The sequence below is a fragment of the Rhinopithecus roxellana genome, chromosome 1, assembly GCF_007565055.1.
Source record: "Rhinopithecus roxellana isolate Shanxi Qingling chromosome 1, ASM756505v1, whole genome shotgun sequence".
Classification (NCBI taxonomy): domain Eukaryota; kingdom Metazoa; phylum Chordata; class Mammalia; order Primates; family Cercopithecidae; genus Rhinopithecus; species Rhinopithecus roxellana.
The window spans coordinates 192,309,668-192,329,628 of record NC_044549.1 but is presented as its reverse complement, the minus strand read 5'-3'; the positions used below and the strand labels follow the sequence as shown (position 1 = coordinate 192,329,628).

Sequence of the window (19,961 nt, the reverse complement as noted above, 5' to 3'; positions counted from 1 at the left end):
TTTTGAATTTTGTAAGATTTGGGAATATTTGCATAATACTTACAGTTGAGCATCCCTGATCTGAAAATCCAAAATGCCACAGTGAACATTTCCTTTAAGTATGACCTTTACATGTTATGTCAGCACTCAAAACGTTTCAGATTCTGGAACAATTGAGACTTTGGATTTTCAGATTAGGGATGTTCAACCTGTGGTAGCAGTAGAGGTGGTTTGAGTAGTGTTATAGCAGCCCCAGGGGATGAGAATGAATCTTTATGGTGATTCCAGTTGTCATTATAAATTCACAGATTGGCATTATAAGTTAATATACAGATGATGCATAGCAACAAATCTGAGTTTGTTTACTTCTGTGGGTGTGTTAATAAAATCAACTTTCTGGAAAGGCAGAGCTAACAGTAGATACTTAACTGTTTATAACAATTATAGTTTACATTGTAATGTTTATATATATTTATATGTAATTATAAATTAATTACATATAATTTTTATATGTAATTATAAATTAATTACATATAATTTTTATATGTAATTATAAAATTATGTTGTGTATATAATTATAAAATGTAATTTTATAATTATATACACAACATAACAATTATATATACAACATAATTTTATAATTACAATTTATAGCAAAGGAAATATTTTTAAAACACTAATGTACTCATTTCTTTTGTCTTTTTGAGTACATGACCTTCACTCTAGTTTGGCTTTGACATCCATCTGCATGGAGGTGGAGATGGGGAGTGGGGGGGAAAGGTTTTGCAGATGTGTAGCAGACAAGGTGTGTGACTTGCAAATCCTCCCAGAGTGAGTGACAGGTGGGTGGAAGTGTATGGAGGGGTGCCTGTTTTGGTGCCGGTCCTGATATGTACTGGTTGTTGTATGCTGGCTTCTAGCTTGATGACTCTTGTCTGTGTAGTCACCCAGCACCCTGCAGGCCTCAAATATTGAAGTTGTGATTGTTGAAACTGCGGGCATTCTCCCCATCATTTCCTCCTGGCCTTAAATACTGGTTCTCTGCCATATCCTCCACAGGGTCCTTGGCAGTCTACTCCCATCCCTTGCTACAAGGCCCAACATGACAAGCCCATAGCTATGAACTCCGTGTCCAAGCCACATGAGAACTGAGAGGTTCAAGAGACCTCTCTGTTCAGTTATGTTACTCTAATCTCTTAAGTCAGCCTGCCTGCCTAATATATCTCAGGCCTTCCTACTAGTAATTCCTTCCAGAAAAATGCAGAAGTAAAGCAAGAATACCCTCTCTGCCTTCCATTTCCCTCAATTTACTGGGTCCCAACCCCTCTTTCCAGACCCAAAGAGGGATAATCAGGACACATATCTTGTAGCTCTGATTTTCTGTCTCTGTTTTTTTTTTTCCTACATTTCCTATGGACAAATTGAATTGATCATTTCATCTTCTTGTCTAAACCTCCCTCCAATAAAACTCTCCACCTTCAAACCCTTGATCTAACAACGAGGGACGTGAAGGAGTGTAGACATTCCTATATCTCAAAGCAATAACCTAACTTGCAAGACTATTAGCCTATTAGCCTACTTGGCAATTTTATTTTAAATGTCCAATGCTGAATATTCTTTCCATTACATTGTTTCTGTACTAATGTCTACCTTTTGTTCAAATAAATGGATGCCTCAAGCAAACCTGGACTAAGGTCAGGTAGTCTTCGTAGCAAAAGAGAGAAACAATATTTTCAAATAATTAACTTCATTACACTAGTCTACATTGTGAGTGTTGAATAACAAATATCGTAAATACATCCAACATTAGTCAGAGCTATCAGCACTTACGTCTTTGATGTGATAGAAGGGAAAAAAGTGAAATTCTTTTGCCACCTGCCTAAAAGTGCTTGAAGCCAATAACAATGCGCAGGACTTGAATGCAAGGGATCTCAGATGATTTGGGTGGTACCTCGGACTGGGAGAGCTTGGTTGGAATCAATTTGTATCCATTTTAGAGCTTGATCATTCATTCATTCATTTAGATATTTATTCCATGTGTATCAAAAATCTACATATCAGAAGGTATGCTAGGCACAAGGAAGTTAAGAGTGAAGGGACATAACCGCATATTAAATAAAGCAATGGGTTCTATATGGGGGACATAGTAGTTAGACAACATTTAGTAGTTTAGTCATCTCTGCCCAAGGTGAATGTGCCCCTCCTCTGGTGGCCTCACTTCCAGTCAGGTTCCCTCCAATTACATATCCATATGGACATTCCATATGGATGACTTTTTAAAAAGACAAATGTGATCATACCACTCCTCTCCCTTACAATCTCTCAATATTCTCCTTTGCTTAGAATAAAAAGCCCAATTTTCCACCACCCCAGGTCCCCACCACATGCCACCACTCAAGCTGAGCTGGGCAAACTGAGAGACAGGCTCCCAACAGGGTCCATGGCTGTTAGGAAGAGGCTATGTAGTCAATGTTGCTGTAAGAAACACCTTGGTCTTCTAGATAAGGCAGTTCAATGCTTATATTTTTCTCCAGTAATTGTTTTTTTCTCTTATTAAAAAAATTTCTAACAGAAAGAACAGCAGCCAGAGTTTGAGAGCAATTCACTCGGTTACATTTACTTCGTAGTTTTTATCGTCTTTGGCTCATTCTTCACTCTGAATCTCTTCATTGGTGTTATTATTGACAACTTCAACCAACAGCAGAAGAAGATAAGTATCTGAGTTGTCTTGATTTGGTAATTTTATCTCTGTCCTCCAAATGCATTAAAACATAATTCTGGCCTAGAATATTATACAAAATAGCCTTTATGATCTACACAGTAACAAGGAGGGAGCCTCCCATGTCTGCCTGGAGATGATCCTCAAAGATGAGGCTGAAAGAAGACTGAAAATATCTGGGTTTAATTAAGTCATTGCTTTTATTCTCTCTTACCTTCTTAATCAATGGACGTTGTTACTATTGAGATGAAACCCATTAATAATTGAACCCTAATAGAACAACAACCACCAGGATTAGTATTTATTAAATATGACACTAGGGTCATATTTTAATAACCTTTCAAATGCACTTTATTATCCACAATAAAAATAATACACTCTCCTTTTTCAGCCAATGTATCCTGGCCCCCAGCCCCCAAGCCTCAGCAGATCTATCCACCCTACTTGGAAAGAAGATGATTGGGGAAGAGGCAGGGCTAGGGAGGTTTTCTTCCCCATACACTATAATAAACACATGTTTATTTTGCTGATTCTAAAATCCACAGGAGCTTTATAGTGAATGTGAAAATTAAGGAAGATAAAAAGAAATTTTAAATCACCCTAAGGTGGCCACCAAATGGTAACCACTTTAGACAATGCCTCTTATGATTTTGGTATAATCCATTCCAGTCACTTTATATTACTTTTACACAGTTAGGATTACCTTATATTTTTAATTTTGTAGTTTTGACCTCATTAGTTATAAGCTTATGTCATAAAAATATCTTTGCTGTAAGAATTCTCAGGGCCGCTGGCAGGGCATGGTGGCTCATACCTGTAATCCCAGTACTTTGGGAGGCCGAGGCGCAGAGATCCCTTGAGGTCAGGAGTTCGAGACCAGCCTGGCCAACATGGTAAAACCCAGTCTCTACAAAAAATACAAAAAAGTTAGCCAGCTGTGGTGGTACACGCCTGTAATCCCAGCTACTCGGGAGGCTGAGGTAGAAGAATTACTTGAACCCGGGAGGTGGAGGTTGCAGTAAGCCGAGATCGCTCCACTGCACTCCAGCCTGGGCAACAGAGCGAGACTCCATCTCAAAAAAAAAAAAAAAAAAAGATCAGGGCTGAATTACATTGCATATTATGGATAGTTCATAATTTATCCTGATCATTCCCCTCTTTGGACATTTATAGGTTGTTTTTAAATTTCATGCTCTTCTAAAACAATTATGACCATTTTTTAAATTCTGTGAATCTCTGATTATTTCTTCGGCATAAATTCCTAGAATTAGAATATTAAAAGCATTGAAGACATATTGTCAAAATACCTTCCAGAAATGCTGTGCTAGGCACCCTTATTCTGCAGAATATGAAAATGCATGGTTACTGAGATCTCATCATTCTAATTGTTATACTTTCATTATCTTTTTCAGACTGATGGGGAAAAGTGTTATCTCATTGTTTTATATTTATTTGATCATTAGTGAGGTTACACGCTTTTTCACAGGTTGATGGCCACAAGTATTTATCCTTTAAGAGCTTTTTCTTTATATCATTTGTCTATTTTTAAGACTGAGATCGCCATCTTTTTTGTATGCATTTTTATGTAATAAGTCCAATTTATGACGTGCTTTTTATATTTTTGTAATAACATATTTAACTTATAGACATTAGTATTTTTTGGAGTCAAACTCCCAATCTTGTTTTGGCTTTTTAAAAAATTGTACTTATGAACTAAAGGCATTTCTCAATCCCCAAATCAAGTAACTAAATATTCCCCTTTGGTTTTCCTAATTGTTTTATGGCTCTCTCTTATTTTTCCTTTGGACTCTCATAATTCATCCAAAATGTATCTTGATACCAACTAGCCTTCTTAGCATCTGCTGGGAAAGTCGTTCCCTGTTGTTACACAACTGTATTGCTTCTGCTACTCAGGAGTGTGTGATGTAGCATCCTCTCTGTAATATGCATCTTGATTGCAATCAATACCTGCAATTTGGATGTCAGCCTTGGTGATTTTAGATTTAAGCTTACATTAGAAATAATTGTTTTGATCAATCCACTATATCCTTTTGTTTTGTCTTGTTTCACTTTTTACTACAGAAAATCTCAAACATGCACAAGAGTGTACTAGAACTAACCTAAAATACCCATCACCCAGCACAACATTTATTGACTTAAGAATGTGCTTGTTCTAAGCCATATATGCCCTTACTCAACTCTTTTTTTTATGGAGCAAACCACAGACAACACATCATTTGATCATAAATATTTTAGAACATATCTCTTTTTAAACATAACCACAATTCCATTAGCACGCCAAAAAATTTAATGTGAATTCTTTAAATTCATCAAATACCCAGTCTATTTTCAAATTGGTCTGAGCCTTTAATTTAAAAGAAAAATGGTTGTTTATTAATTCTGTGTTTCATTTATTTGTTTCTGTGGAAGCTTTTTGTTTGTTTGTTTTCAAATCAGGATTCAAATACATAAGGTCTTTCCATTTGACAACTTTCTTGTTCTCTGAAATGCCAAGATGTTCCAAATTTAGGTTGTACCCTTCATGCCCTAGATCTTTAATCAGCCATTTCTCTAAAACCTGTTTGTTTCTTTGTGGGAAATGGTTTCGAAGACCACGATCTGGAATGCTCATTGTCATTGTTTCTAAGCCTTTCGAGTGGACAGAATTGCTTAAATTCAGGACTACAAGAAAATATATAAGTGGAATACTTATATATTGCATACTGATAACTCAAATTCAGGATACAAAGTTTTCACTTAACATCTGCATCTCCTCTTTTCCACACTGAGAAACCTTGTTCTCAATGGCAAAGATGATAGAATTTAAAATTTCCACAATTACTCATTTTCTTTATCTCACAACACACATGCACACACTACAGTCTCAGAATAGTGGTATTAATACTATTATGACATATATGATTACTAAAAGACTAATTTCTTCCCAGCATCCCAGAACAACTTGATTAAATTTTAGGTTGACTTCTAGGGCTACATATTTTTTATCTGTGCTGGTGGAGAAAAGTCAAACCCCAAACCCTCATCAAGTAAGCCTGGAGTCATAAATAATCAGGGAAGACTGGCTTTTTACTCATAGTCTGGATTGAGAAAATTTTCTGATTGTCTTCCATTGCCAACAGACAGATTCTGGTTTTTTTTCTTTACCCTTCTGTTGGCCGCCTTTGGATAGTCCCATATTCTTGCGAGGACATTGTGCCTCCCCTCCCTTTGCATAGGACTTATGTTCCATTACCCCCTTACATTTACTAAAAACTGAGATTCTAGTTTACAGAGATTAGTAAATGTTCTAAGACCAGCCATGGCTTTGGGCTAATTTACTTGTCTATCTTTTTGATCTCTCAATTCAGATCCCCAATTTTTTTCTTACTTTTATGCAAGTTCAGCTATACTTTTTTTTTATTATTATACTTTAAGTTCTAGGGTACATGTGCACAACGTGCAGTTTTGTTACATATGTATACTTGTGCCATGTTGGTGTGTTGCACCCATCAACTCGTCAGTAACCATCAACTCGTCATTTACATCAGATATAACTCTCAATGCCATCCATCCCTCCTCCCCGCTCCCCATAATAGGCCCCGGTGTGTGATGTTCCCCTTCCAAAGTCCAAGTGATCTCGTTGATCCTATGGATCACCTATGAGTGAGAACATGGAGGGCAAAATGTCTAGAAAGGCTAGATAAACTAGAACAGAATTCTTTTAAAATATATAGCTGTACATTTTAAAAGAATTCTGTTCTAGTTTATCTAGCCTAAGAATTCTGTTCTAGTTTATCTAGCCTTTCTAGATATTTTGCCCTCAAATTTCCAGATGTGAGAATCCTAGCTCATTTTTCTATTCTTTCTTGCTCAGTAGTGAAAATAGTTAGAACTTTTTTTTCCCTGAGAGTGGCTCTGAATAGATTTTATGCAGCATAGTGTTATGTGTATTCATTATTTAAGAGAAATCCAGTTGCCCTTTATGAGATTTTTGTCTAAATTTTGGTACTAATTTCTATTTTTGTTGCATCGTGGTTTGATTTATGCAAGCTGAAATATATCAAATTTTTGTAAAGATTCTGTGTATATTTGCAGATTTAGAACCTTTCTGTTCTAAAAAATGAAAAATAACTGATAAAGGAAACCTTATTTCTCCTGTATACCTTAACTTAAATCTTGTTTCTTTGCATTTCCCTATAGTCCAGTCTCTTAAGCTTACTATTGGAATTTTAGGAACTGTTAATAGAAATGTAATGTAACTTTAAAATTGTGTCAAAAAATTCAGAACTAGATTCCAAAAAAAAAAAAAAAAAGTATTAAAGGTAATTAGCTCTTATCTTTTCCGTATACTTAGGTGGCCAAGACATTTTTATGACGGAAGAACAGAAGAAATACTATAATGCAATGAAAAAATTAGGATCCAAAAAACCTCAAAAACCTATTCCACGGCCTCTGGTGAGAGCAATTGAATGACTGTAAATATGTAGAACTGTTGAGTTATTGTGAGGAAGTCACATTTCTGCAGTGCCATCCTTCTTTATTTTTAAAATTTGCAGACATTAAGGACTCAACAGAAGTCAAGACATATTCAAACACTTAGGAAAATTAGATACTCAGATTCAAAAGTAAGAGCCTGGACAACAACTTAAATTTATTTTTTAGTGAGCCAGGCAATATGTGCTTAAGTAAATACTTATTGCAGCCATATGAACTTAGTAGTCTGTTTGAACTTAATTTTGACCAGTTTTATTTTATTTTATTTCAGTAGTTTTTGGGGAACAGGTGGTTTTTTTGTTCCATGCGTTAAGTTCTTTAGTGGTGATTTCTGAGATTTTGGTGCACATGTCACCCAAGCAGTGCACACTGTACCCAGTGTGTAGTCTTGTATTCCTCACCCTCTTCTCACCCATCTCCTTGATTCCCCAAAGTCCATTATATCATTCTCATGCCTTTATGTCCTCACAGCTTAGGTCCCACTTATAAGTTAGAAAATACAATACTTGATTTTCAATTCCTGAGTTACTTCACTTAGAATAATGGTCTCCAATTCCATCCAGGTTGCTGCAAATGCCATTATTTCATTCCTTTTCCGGCTGACTGTATTCCATGGTGTAGATATACCACATTTTCTCTATTTATTCTTTGGTTGGCAGGCATTTAGCTTGGTTTCACATTTTTGCCATTGAGAATTGTGCAGCTACAAACGTGGTGTGTGTAAGTGTCTTTTTCATATAATAACTTATTTTCCTTTGAGTAGGTACATAGTAGTGAGATTGCTTAATCAAATAGTAGTTCTCCTTTTGGATCTTTAAGAAATTTCCATACTGGTTTTTATGGTGGTTATACTAGTCTACATTCCCACCAACAGTGTAAAAGTGTTTCCTTTTCACCACATCCATGCCAACATCTATTTTTTTTTTTATTTTTAAATTATGATCATTCTTGCAGGAGTAAGGTGGCATCCCATTGTGGTTTTAATTTGCATTTGCCTAAGAATTAGTGATGTTGAGCATTTTTTTTTCTACGTTTTCCTGGCCATTTGTAAATCTTTTTTTGAGAATTGTCTGATTATGTCCTTTGCCTACTTTTGGATAGAATTGTTTTTGTCTTGATGATTCGTTTGAGTTCCTCGTAGATCCTGAAAATTAGTCTTTTGTCAGATGCAAAGTGTGTGAATATTTTCTCCCACTTCGTGAGTTTTCTCTTTACTCTGCTGATTATTTCTTTTGCTGTGCAGAAGATTTTTAGTTTAATTAGGTCTCATTTATTTATTTTTGTTTTTGTTGCATTTGCATTTGGGTTCTCGGTCATTAATTATTTGCCTAAGCCAATATCTGGAAGAGTTTTCTTGATGTTATATTCTACAATTTGCATGGTTTCAGGTCTTAGAGTTAAGTCTGATCCATCTTGAGTTAATTTTTGTACCAGGTGAGAGATGAGGATCTAGCTTCATTCTTCTACATGTGAATTGCCAATTATCCCAACACAATTTGTGGAATAGGGTGCCCTTTCCCCAATTTATGTTTGTTTGCTTTGCCAAAGATCAATTGGCTGTAACTATTTGGCTTTTTTGGGGGTTCTCTATTCTGTTCCACTAGTCTACATGCTTGTTTTTATACCAGTACCATGCTGTTTCAGTAACTATGGCCTTGTAGTATAAAGTCTGGTAATGTGATTCCTCCAGATTTGTTCTTTTTGCTTAGTCTTGCTTTGGCTATGCAGGCTCTTTTTTGGTTCCATATGAATTTCAAGAAGTTTTTTCTAGTCCTGTGAAGGATGATGGTGGTATTTTGTTGGGAATTGCATTGAGTCTGTAGATTGCTTTTAACAGTATGGTCATTTTCACAATGTTAATTCTACCTATCCATGAGCAGGGGATGTGTTTCCATTTGTTTGTGTCATTAATGACTTTTTTCAGCAGCGTTTTGTAGTTTTCCCTGTAGAGATCTTTCATCTCCTTGGTTGGGTATATTTCTAAGTATTTTATGTTTTTCTGCAGCTGTCGTAAAATACATTGAATTCTTGATTTGTTTCTCAGCTTGGTTGTTGTTGGTGTATAGCAGTGCTACTGATTTATGTACATTGAATTTGTATCCTGAAACTTTACTGAATTCATTGATCAGATCTAGGAGTTTTTTGGATGAGTCTTTAGGGTGTTCTAAATATAGTCATATCCTTGGCAAACAGCAATAGTTTGACTTCCTCTTTTCTAATTTGAATGCTCTTTATTTCTTTCTCTTATCTGATTGCTCTGGCTAGGACTTCCAGTGCTATGCTGAACAGAAGTGGTGAAAGTGGGCATCCTTATCTTGTCCCAGTTGTCATGGGGAATGCTTTCAACCATTATCTGTTCAGTATGATGTTGGCTGTGGGTTTGTCACAGATGGCTTTTACTACCTTGTGCTATGTTCCTTCTATGCCAATTTTGCTGAGGGTTTTTTATCATAAAGAGATGCTGATTTTGTCAAATGTTTTTTCTGTGTCTATTGAGATGATCATATAACTTTTGTTTCTAATTCTGTTTATGTGATGTATCATGCTTATTGGCTTGCATATGTTAAACCATCCCTGCATTCCTGTTATAAAACCCACTTGATCATGGTGGATTTTCTTTTTGATATGCTGTTGGATTTAGTTAGCTAGTATTTTTTGAGTTGGATTTAGTTAGCTAGTATTTTTTGAGTATTTTGCACTTATCGTCATCGGGGATATTAGTCTGTAGTTTTCTTTTTTGTTGTGTCCTTTCCTGGTTTTGGTATTAGGGTGATACTGGCTTTGTAGAACGATTTAGGGAGGAGTTCCTCTTTCTCTATCTTTTAGTGTCAGTGGAACCACCCTTGCCCTCTGCCTAGTCAGAGCCAATTTATCAAGATGGGGGAATTGCAATGGAGAAAGAGTAATTCCCGCAGAGCTGGCTGTGTGAGAGATGGGAGTTTTATTATTACTCACATCAGTCTCCCCGAGCATTCAGGGATCAGAGTTTTTAAAGATAATTTGGTGGGTAGGGTCTAGGGAAATGGGGAGTGCTAATTGGTCAGGTTTGATATGGAATCATAGGGGGTCAAAGTGAGGTTTTCTTGCTGTCTTCTGTTCCTGGGTGGAATGGCAGAACCAGTTGAGCCAGCTTATGGGTCTGGGTGGCATCAGCCGATCCATCCAGTGCAGGGTCTGCAAAATATCTCAAGCACTGATCTTAGGTTTTACAATACTGATATTACCTCCAGGAGCAATTTGAGGAGGTTCAGACTCTTGGAGCCCAGAGGCTGCATGACCCCTAAACCCTAATTTCTAATCTTGTAGCTAATTTGTTAGTCCTGCAAAGGCAGCCTGGTCCCCAGGCAAGAGGATGGGGTCCTTTTGGGAAATATCTATTATCAATTTTGTTTCAAAGTCAAGCCATGAATTGAATTCCTTCCCAAAGTTAGTTCAGCCTATACCCAGGAATGAACAAGGACAGCTTAAAGGTTAGAAGCAGATGGAGTCCGTTAGGTGTGATCTCTTTCACTATCATAATTTCCTCAGTTATAATTTTGCAAATGCGGTTCCATAAGTAGGATTGGTACCAATTCGTCTTTAAATGTCTGATAGAATTCAGCTGTTAATCCATCTGGTCCTGGACTTTTTAGGTTGGTAACTTTTTTATTGCTGTTTAAATCTTGCTACTTTTTATTGGTCTGTTTAGAGTTTCTACTTCTTCCTGATTTAATCTAGGGTGGTTGTATATTTCCAGGAATTTATCCATTTCCTCTGGATTTTCTAATTTGTGCATGTATGTGTTTGTAGTAGCCTTGAATGATCTTTTGTATTTCTGTGGTATCAGTTGTAATACCTCCTGTATCATTTTTAATTGAGCTTATTTTTATCTCTCTTCTTTTCTTGGTTAATCTCACTTAAAGGTCTATCATTTTTGTCTTTTCAAATAACCAGCTTTTTGTTTAATTTATCTTTTGTATTTTTTTATTTGTTTGTTTCAGTTTCATTTAGTTATGCTTGATCTTTGTTATTTATTTTCTTCTGCTGGGTTTGGATTTGCCTTTGGCTTGTTTTTCTTTCTCTGGTTCCTTGAGATCTGACCTTAGATTGTCTGTGAGTGCTCTTTCAGACATTGTGATATAAGCATTTAATGCTATACACTTTCCTCTTAGCATCACTTTCACTGTATCTCAGTGGTTTTCATAAATTGTGTCACTATTATCATTCAGTTCAAATAATTTTAATATTTCCATCTTGATTTCATTGTTAGCCTAAAGATCATTCAAGAGGAGATTATTTAATTTCCATGTATTTGTATAGTTTTGAAGGTTCATTTTGGAGTTAATTTCCAGTTTTATTGCACTGTGGTCTGGGAGGATACTTCATATGATTTAGATTTTCTTAAATTTATTATGACTTGTTTTGTGATCTATCATATGGTCTATCTTTGAGAATGCTCCATGTGCTGATGAATAGAAAGTATATTCTTCAGTTGTTGGGTAGAATATTCTGTAAATATCTGTTAATTTCGTTTGTTCTAGGGTATAGTTTAAGTCCATTGTTTCTTTGTTTAATTTCTGTCTTGATTATCTGTCTAGTGCTGTCAGTGGAAGTCTCCCACTATTATTGTGTTGCCTCATTACTTAGGTCTAATAGTGATTGTTTTATGAATTTGGGAGCTCCAGTGTTAGGTGCATATATATTTAGGACTGTGATGTTTTTCTGTTGGACTAATCATTTTATCATTATATAATGTCCCTCTTTGTCTTTTTTAACTGTTGTTGCTTTAAAGTCTGTTTTGTCTGATATAAGAATAGCTACTCTTGCTCACTTTTCATTTCCATCTGCATGGAATATCTTTTTTCACCCTTTACCTTAAGTGTATGAGTCCTTATGTGTTAGGTGAGTCTCTTGAAGACAGTAGATGCTTGGTTTGTGGATTTGTATCCATTCTACAATTCTGTGTCTTTTAAATGGAGCATTTAGGCCATTTACATTCTACATTAGTATTGAGATGTGAGTTACTGTTCTATTCATCATGTTAGTTGTTGCCTAAATACTTTGTTGGGTTTTTAAAAATTATGTTGTTGTTTTATAGGCCCCGTGAGAATTACGCTTTAAGGAGGTTTTGTTTGTTTGGTTTTGGTGTATTTCAAGGTTTTGTTTCATAATTTAGAACTCCTTTTTGCATTTCTTGTAGTGTTGGTTTGGTGGTGATGAATTCTCTTAGCATTTATTTGTCTGAGAAAGACTTTATCTCTCCCTCATTTATGAAGCTTAGTTTCACTGGATACAAAATTCTTGGCTGACAATTATGTTGTTTATGGAGGCTAAAGATAGGACCCCACTTCCTTCCAGCTGGTAAGGTTTCTGCTGAGAAGTTAACTGTTAATCTGATAGGTTTTCCTTTATAGGTTATCTAATTCTTTTGTCTCACAGCTCTTGATTCTTTCCTTCATCTTGACTTTGGATAACTTGATGACTATGTTCCTAGGTGATAATCTTTTTCTGATGAACTTCCCAGAAGTTTTATGAGCTTCTTATTTGGTGTCTAGATTTCTAATGAGGCCAGGAAAGTTTTCCCCAGTTATTTCTTCAAGTAAGTTTTCTGAACTTTAGATATCTCTTCTTCATCAGGAAGACCAGTTATTCTTAGGTTTAGCCATTTAACATAATCCCAAATGTCTTGGAGGCTTCATTCATTTTTTAAACTTTTTCTTTGTCTTTGTCTGATTGGCTTTTAATTCAAAAGCCTTGTCTTTGAGCTCTAAAGTTGTTCTACTTGTCCTAGTCTATTGTTGAAACTTAGCATGGCATTTTGCATTTCGCTAGGTGTGTCTTTCACTTCCAGAAGTTATATTTTTTTCTTTATGATATCTATTTCTCTGGAAAAATTTTTTATCCATCTCTTGTATTGTCTTTTAAATTTCTTTAAGTGGGTTTTCACCTTTCTTTGGTATCTCCTTGATTAGCTTAATAATCAATCTTCTGAATTCTTTATCTGGAAATTCAGAGATTTCTTCTTGGTTTGGATCCATTGCTGGGAAGCTAGTATGATCTTTTGGAGGTGTTATAGAACCCTGTCTTGTCATATTACCAGAATTACTTTTCTGGTTCCTTTTCACTTGGGTGAAAAATTGTTACTTATTTTATTACTTAAAATTGTTCTTGGATTTAATTTTAATTGAACTTTTAAAAAAATTTTTTTTTAAATTTAAAATATTTCCTTTTTTAACATCAGTGTGTATTTTAGCCTAATTTGATTATTGGTGCTTGTAGGAGAAAAGACTCTATATGAGATCCTTAGTTATAGGGAGTCATTGTGAGAGGTGACAGTGTGCTGGCAGCCCTTGCTCACTCTTGGCACCTCCTCAGCCTTGGCGCCCACTCTGGTCACACTTGAGGAGCCCTTCAGCCTGCTGCTGCACTGTGGGAGCCCCTCTCTGGACTGGCCAAGGTTGGAGCCAGCTCCCTCTTCTTGCGGGAAGGTGTGGAGGGAGAGGTGCGGGTGGGAACCGAGGCTGCGCAAGGTGCTTATGGGCCAGTGCGAGTTCCAGGTAGGCGTGGGCTCAGTGGGCCCTGCACTTGGAGCGTCGGCTGGCGCTGCTGGCCCCAGGCAGTGAGGGGCTTAGCACCCAGGCCAGCAGCTGCAGAGGGTGCGCTGGGTCCCCCAGTAGTGCCGGCCCGCTGGTGCTGTGCTCGAATTCTCACCGGGCCTTAGCTGCCTCCCCACGGGGCAGGGCTCAGGACCCACAGCCCACCATGCCCGAGCCTCCCCACAACCATGGGCTCCTGCGTGGCCCGAGCCTCCCCTATGAGCACCACCCCCTGTTCCACGGTGCTGGGTCCCATCAACCGCCCAAGGGCTGAGGAGTGTGGGCACATGGCACAGGACTGGCAGGCAGCTCCACCTGCGGCCCTGGTGCAGGATCCACTAGGTGAAGCTGGCTGGGCTCCTAGGTCTAGTGGGGACTTGGAGAACCTTTATGTCTAGCTAAGGGATTGTAAATAACACCAATCAGCACTCTGTGTCTAGCTCAAGGTTTGTAAACACACCAATCAGCACCCTGAGTCTAGCTCAAGGTTTATAAATGCACCAGTCAGTGCTCTGTATCTAGCTAATCTAGTGGGAACTCGGAAAACTTTTCTGTCTAGCACTGTGTCTAGCTAAAGGATTGTAAACGCACCAATCAGCACTCTGTGTCTAGCTCTGGGATTGTAAACACACCAGTCAGCATCCTGTGTCTAGCTCAAGATTTGTAAATACACCAATCAGTACTCTGTATCTAGCTAATCTAGTGGGGACTTGGAGAACCTTTATGTCTGGCTAAAGGATTGTAAATGCACCAATCAGCACTCTGTGTCTAGCTCAAGGTTTGTAAACACACCACTCAGCACCCTGTGTCTAGCTCAAGGTTTGTGAACACACCAATCAGTACTCTGTGTTTAGTTAATTTGGTGAGGACTTGGAGAACTTTTATGTCTAGCTAGATGATTGTAAATGCACCAAACAGCACTCTGTGTCTAGCTCAAGGTTTGTAAATGCACCAATCAGTGCTCTGTGTCTAGTTAATCTGGTGAGGACTTGGATAACTTCTATGTCTAATTAGAGTATTGTAAATGTACCAATCAGCACTCTGTGTCTAGTTCAGGGATTGTAAATGCACCAATCAACACCCTGTCAAAACGGACCAATCAGCTCTCTGTAAAATGGGCCAATCAGCTCTCTGCAAAATGGACCAATCAGCAGGATATGGGTGGGGCCAGGTAAGGGAATAAAAGCAGGCTGCCTGAGCCAGCAGCAGAAACTTGCTCGGGTCCCTTTCCATGGTGTGGAAGCTTTGTTCTTTTGCTCTTTGCAGTAAATCTTGTTGCTGCTCACTCTTTGGGTCCACACTGCCTTTATGAGCTATAACACTCACTGCAAAGGTCTGCAGCTTCACTCCTTTTTTATTTTTTTTTAATTTTTTTTTTTTTATTATACTTTAAGTTCTAGGGTACATGTGCATAACGTGCAGGTTTGTTACATATGTATACTTGTGCCATGTTGGTGTGCTGCACCCATCAACTCGTCAGCACCCATCAAGTCATTTATATCATGTGTAACTCCCCAATGCAATTCCTCCCCCCTCCCCCCTCCCCATGATAGGCCCCGGTGTGTGATGTTCCCCTTCCCGAGTCCAAATGATGTCATTGTTCAGTTCCCACCTATGAGTGAGAACATGCGGTGTTTGGTTTTCTCTTCTTGTGATAGTTTGCTAAGAATGATGGTTTCCAGCTGCATCCATGTCCCTACAAAGGACGCAAACTCATCCTTTTTTATGGCTGCATAGTATTCCATGGTGTATATGTGCCACATTTTCTTAATCCAGTCTGTCACAGATGGACATTTGGGTTGATTCCAAGTCTTTGCTATTGTGAATAGTGCCGCAATAAACATATGTGTCCATGTGTCTTTGTAGTAGAATAATTTATAATCCTTTGCGTATATACCCAGTAGTGGGATGGCTGGGTCATATGGTACATCTAGTTCTAGATCCTTGAGGAATTACCATACTGTTTTCCATAATGGTTGAACTAGTTTACAATCCCACCAACAGTGTAAAAGTGTTCCTATTTCTCCACATCCTCTCCAACACCTGTTGTTTCCTGATTTTTTAATGATTGCCATTCTAACTGGTGTGAGATGGTATCTCATTGTGGTTTTCATTTGCATTTCTCTGATGGCGAGTGATGATGAGCATTTTTTCATAGGTCTGTTGGCTGTATGAATGTCTTCTTTTGTGAAATGTCTGTTCATATCCTTTCCCCACTTTTTGATGGGGTTGTTTGTTTTTTTCTTGTATATTTGTTTGAGTTCTTTGTAGATTCTGGATATTAGCCCTTTGTCAGATGAGTAGGTTGCAAAAATTTTCTCCCATTCTGTAGGTTGCCTGTTCACTCTGATGGTAGTTTCTTTTGCTGTGCAGAAGCTCTTTAGTTTAATGAGATCCCATTTGTCAATTTTGGCTTTTGCTGCCGTTGCTTTTGGTGTTTTAGACATGAAGTCCTTGCCCATGCCTATGTCCTGAATGGTACTACCTAGATTTTCTTCTAGGGTTTTTATGGTATTAGGTCTAACATTTAAGTCTCTAATCCATCTTGAATTAATCTTCGTATAAGGAGTAAGGAAAGGATCCAGTTTCAGCTTTCTACTTATGGCTAGCCAATTTTCCCAGCACCATTTATTAAATAGGGAATCCTTTCCCCATTTCTTGTTTCTCTCAGGTTTGTCAAAGATCAGATGGCTGTAGATGTGTGGTATTATTTCCGAGGACTCTGTTCTGTTCCATTGGTCTATATCTCTGTTTTGGTACCAGTACCATGCTGTTTTGGTTACTGTAGCCTTGTAGTATAGTTTGAAGTCAGGTAGCGTGACGCCTCCAGCTTTGTCCTTTTGACTTAGGATTGTCTTGGCAATGCGGGCTCTTTTTTGGTTCCATATGAACTTTAAAGCAGTTTTTTCCAATTCTGTGAAGAAACTCATTGGTAGCTTGATGGGGATGGCATTGAATCTATAAATAACCTTGGGCAGTATGGCCATTTTCACAATATTGATTCTTCCTATCCATGAGCATGGTATGTTCTTCCATTTGTTTGTGTCCTCTTTTATTTCACTGAGCAGTGGTTTGTAGTTCTCCTTGAAGAGGTCCTTGACATCCCTTGTAAGTTGGATTCCTAGGTATTTTATTCTCTTTGAAGCAATTGTGAATGGAAGTTCATTCCTGATTTGGCTCTCTGCTTGTCTGTTACTGGTGTATAAGAATGCTTGTGATTTTTGCACATTAATTTTGTATCCTGAGACTTTGCTGAAGTTGCTTATCAGCTTAAGGAGATTTGCGGCTGAGACAATGGGGTTTTCTAAATATACAATCATGTCATCTGCAAACAGGGACAATTTGACTTCTTCTTTTCCTAACTGGATACCCTTTATTTCTTTCTCTTGCCTGATTGCCCTAGCCAGAACTTCCAACACTATGTTGAATAGGAGTGGTGAGAGAGGGCATCCCTGTCTTGTGCCAGTTTTCAAAGGGAATTTTTCCAGTTTTTGCCCATTCAGTATGATATTAGCTGTGGGTTTGTCATAAATAGCTCTTATTATTTTGAGGTACGTTCCATCAATACCGAATTTATTGAGCATTTTTAGCATGAAGGGCTGTTGAATTTTGTCAAAAGCCTTTTCTGCATCTATTGAGATAATCATGTGGTTCTTGTCTTTGGTTCTGTTTATATGCTGGATTACGTTTATTGATTTGCGAATGTTGAACCAGCCTTGCATCCCAGGGATGAAGCCCACTTGATCATGGTGGATAAGCTTTTTGATGGGCTGCTGAATCCGGTTTGCCAGTATTTTATTGAGAATTTTTGCATCGATGTTCATCAGGGATATTGGTCTAAAATTCTCTTTTATTGTTGTGTCTCTGCCAGGCTTTGGTATGAGGATGATGTTGGCCTCATAAAATGAGTTAGGGAGGATTCCCTCTTTTTCTATTGATTGGAATAGTTTCAGAAGGAATGGTACCAGCTCCTCCTTGTACCTCTGGTAGAATTCAGCTGTGAATCCATCTGGTCCTGGACTTTTTTTGGTGGGTAGGCTATTAATTGTTGCCTCAATTTCAGAGCCTACTATTGGTCTATTCAGGGATTCAACTTCTTCCTGGTTTAGTCTTGGGACAGTGTAAGTGTCCAGGAAATTATCCATTTCTTCTAGATTTTCTAGTTGATTTGCGTAGAGGTGTTTATAGTATTCTCTGATGGTAGTTTGTATTTCTGTGGGGTCGGTGGTGATAACCCCTTTATCATTTTTTATTGCGTCTATTTGATTCCTCTCTCTTTTCTTCTTTATTAGTCTTGCTAGTGGTCTGTCAATTTTGTTGATCTTTTCAAAAAACCAACTCCTGGATTCATTGATTTTTTGGAGGGTTTTTTGTGTCTCTATCTCCTTCAGTTCTGCTCTGATCTTAGTTATTTCTTGCCTTCTGCTAGCTTTTGAATGTGTTTGCTCTTGCCTCTCTAGTTCTTTTCATTGTGATGTTAGAGTGTCCATTTTAGATCTTTCCAGCTTTCTCTTGTGGGCATTTAGTGCTATAAATTTCCCTCTACACACTGCTTTAAATGTGTCCCAGAGATTCTGGTATGTTGTATCTTTGTTCTCATTGGTTTCAAAGAACATCTTTATTTCTGCTTTCATTTCGTTATGTACCCAGTAGTCATTCAGGAGCAGGTTGTTCAGTTTCCATGTAGTTGAGTGGTTTTGATTGAGTTTCTTAGTCCTGAGTTCTAGTTTGATTGCACTGTGGTCTGAGAGACAGTTTGTTATAATTTCTGTTCTTTTACATTTGCTGAGGAGTGCTTTACTTCCAATTATGTGGTCAATTTTGGAATAAGTGCGATGTGGTGCTGAGAAGAATGTATATTCTGTTGATTTGGGGTGGAGAGTTCTATAGATGTCTATTAGGTCCGCTTGGTGCAGAGATGAGTTCAATTCCTGGATATCCTTGTTAACTTTCTGTCTCATTGATCTGTCTAATGTTGACAGTGGAGTGTTGAAGTCTCCCATTATTATTGTATGGGAGTCTAAGTCCCTTTGTAAGTCTCTAAGGACTTGCTTTATGAATCTGGGTGCTCCTGTATTGGGTGCATATATATTTAGGAGAGTTAGCTCTTCCTGTTGAATTGATCCCTTTACCATTATGTAATGGCCTTCTTTGTCTCTTTTGATCTTTGATGGTTTAAAGTCTGTTTTATCAGAGACTAGGATTGCAACCCCTGCTTTTTTTGTTCTCCATTTGCTTGGTAGATCTTCCTCCATCCCTTTATTTTGAGCCTATGTATGTCTCTGCATGTGAGATGGGTCTCCTGAATACAGCAGACTGATGGGTCTTGACTCTTGATCCAGTTTGCCAGTCTGTGTCTTTTAATTGGACCATTTAGTCCATTAACATTTAAGGTTAATATTGTTATGTGTGAACTTGATCCTGCCATTATGATATTAACTGGTTATTTTGCTCGTTAGTTGATGCAGTTTCTTCCTAGCCTCGATGGTCTTTACATTTTGGCATGTTTTTGCAATGGCTGGTACCGGTTGTTCCTTTCCATGTTTAGGGCTTCCTTCAGGGTCTCTTGTAAGGCGGGCCTGGTGGTGACAAAATCTCTAAGCATTTGCTTATCTGTAAAGGTTTTTATTTCTCCTTCACTTATGAAACTTAGTTTGGCTGGATATGAAATTCTGGGTTGAAAATTCTTTTCTTTAAGAATGTTGAATATTGGCCCCCACTCTCTTCTGGCTTGTAGAGTTTCTGCCGAGAGATCTGCTGTTAGTCTGATGGGCTTCCCTTTGTGGGTAACCCGACCTTTCTCTCTGGCTGCCCTTAAGATTTTTTCCTTCATTTCAACTTTGGTGAATCTGGCAATTATGTGTCTTGGAGTTGCTCTTCTGGAGGAGTATCTTTGTGGCGTTCTCTGTATTTCCTGAATTTGAATGTTGGCCTGCCCTACTAGGTTGGGGAAGTTCTCCTGGGTGATATCCTGAAGAGTGTTTTCCAACTTGGTTCCATTTTCCCCCTCACTTTCAGGCACCCCAATCAGACGTAGATTTGGTCTTTTTACATAATCCCATACTTCTTGCAGGCTTTGTTCATTTCTTTTTCTTCTTTTTTCTTTTGGTTTCTCTTCTCGCTTCATTTCATTCATTTGATCCTCAATCGCTGATACTCTTTCTTCCAGTTGATCGAGTCAGTTACTGAAGCTT

At 37.9% G+C, this 19,961-nt stretch overlaps 1 protein-coding gene across 2 annotated transcripts in view; it reads left to right on the top strand.

The window, feature by feature from the left end:
• The window catches only part of SCN11A (sodium voltage-gated channel alpha subunit 11), a 122,249-nt gene that overhangs the window by 89,629 nt on the left and 12,659 nt on the right, over positions 1 to 19,961 (top strand). The window contains exons 23-24 of one of the 2 annotated variants that reach the window (XM_010371500.2): positions 2,552 to 2,689; positions 7,049 to 7,153. In XM_010371500.2, the coding sequence (XP_010369802.2) occupies positions 2,552 to 2,689; positions 7,049 to 7,153 (243 nt within the window). Of the gene's footprint in view, positions 1 to 2,551; positions 2,694 to 7,048; positions 7,154 to 19,961 lie in introns of both variants that reach the window. The other variant, XM_030938952.1, reaches the window with a different exon arrangement.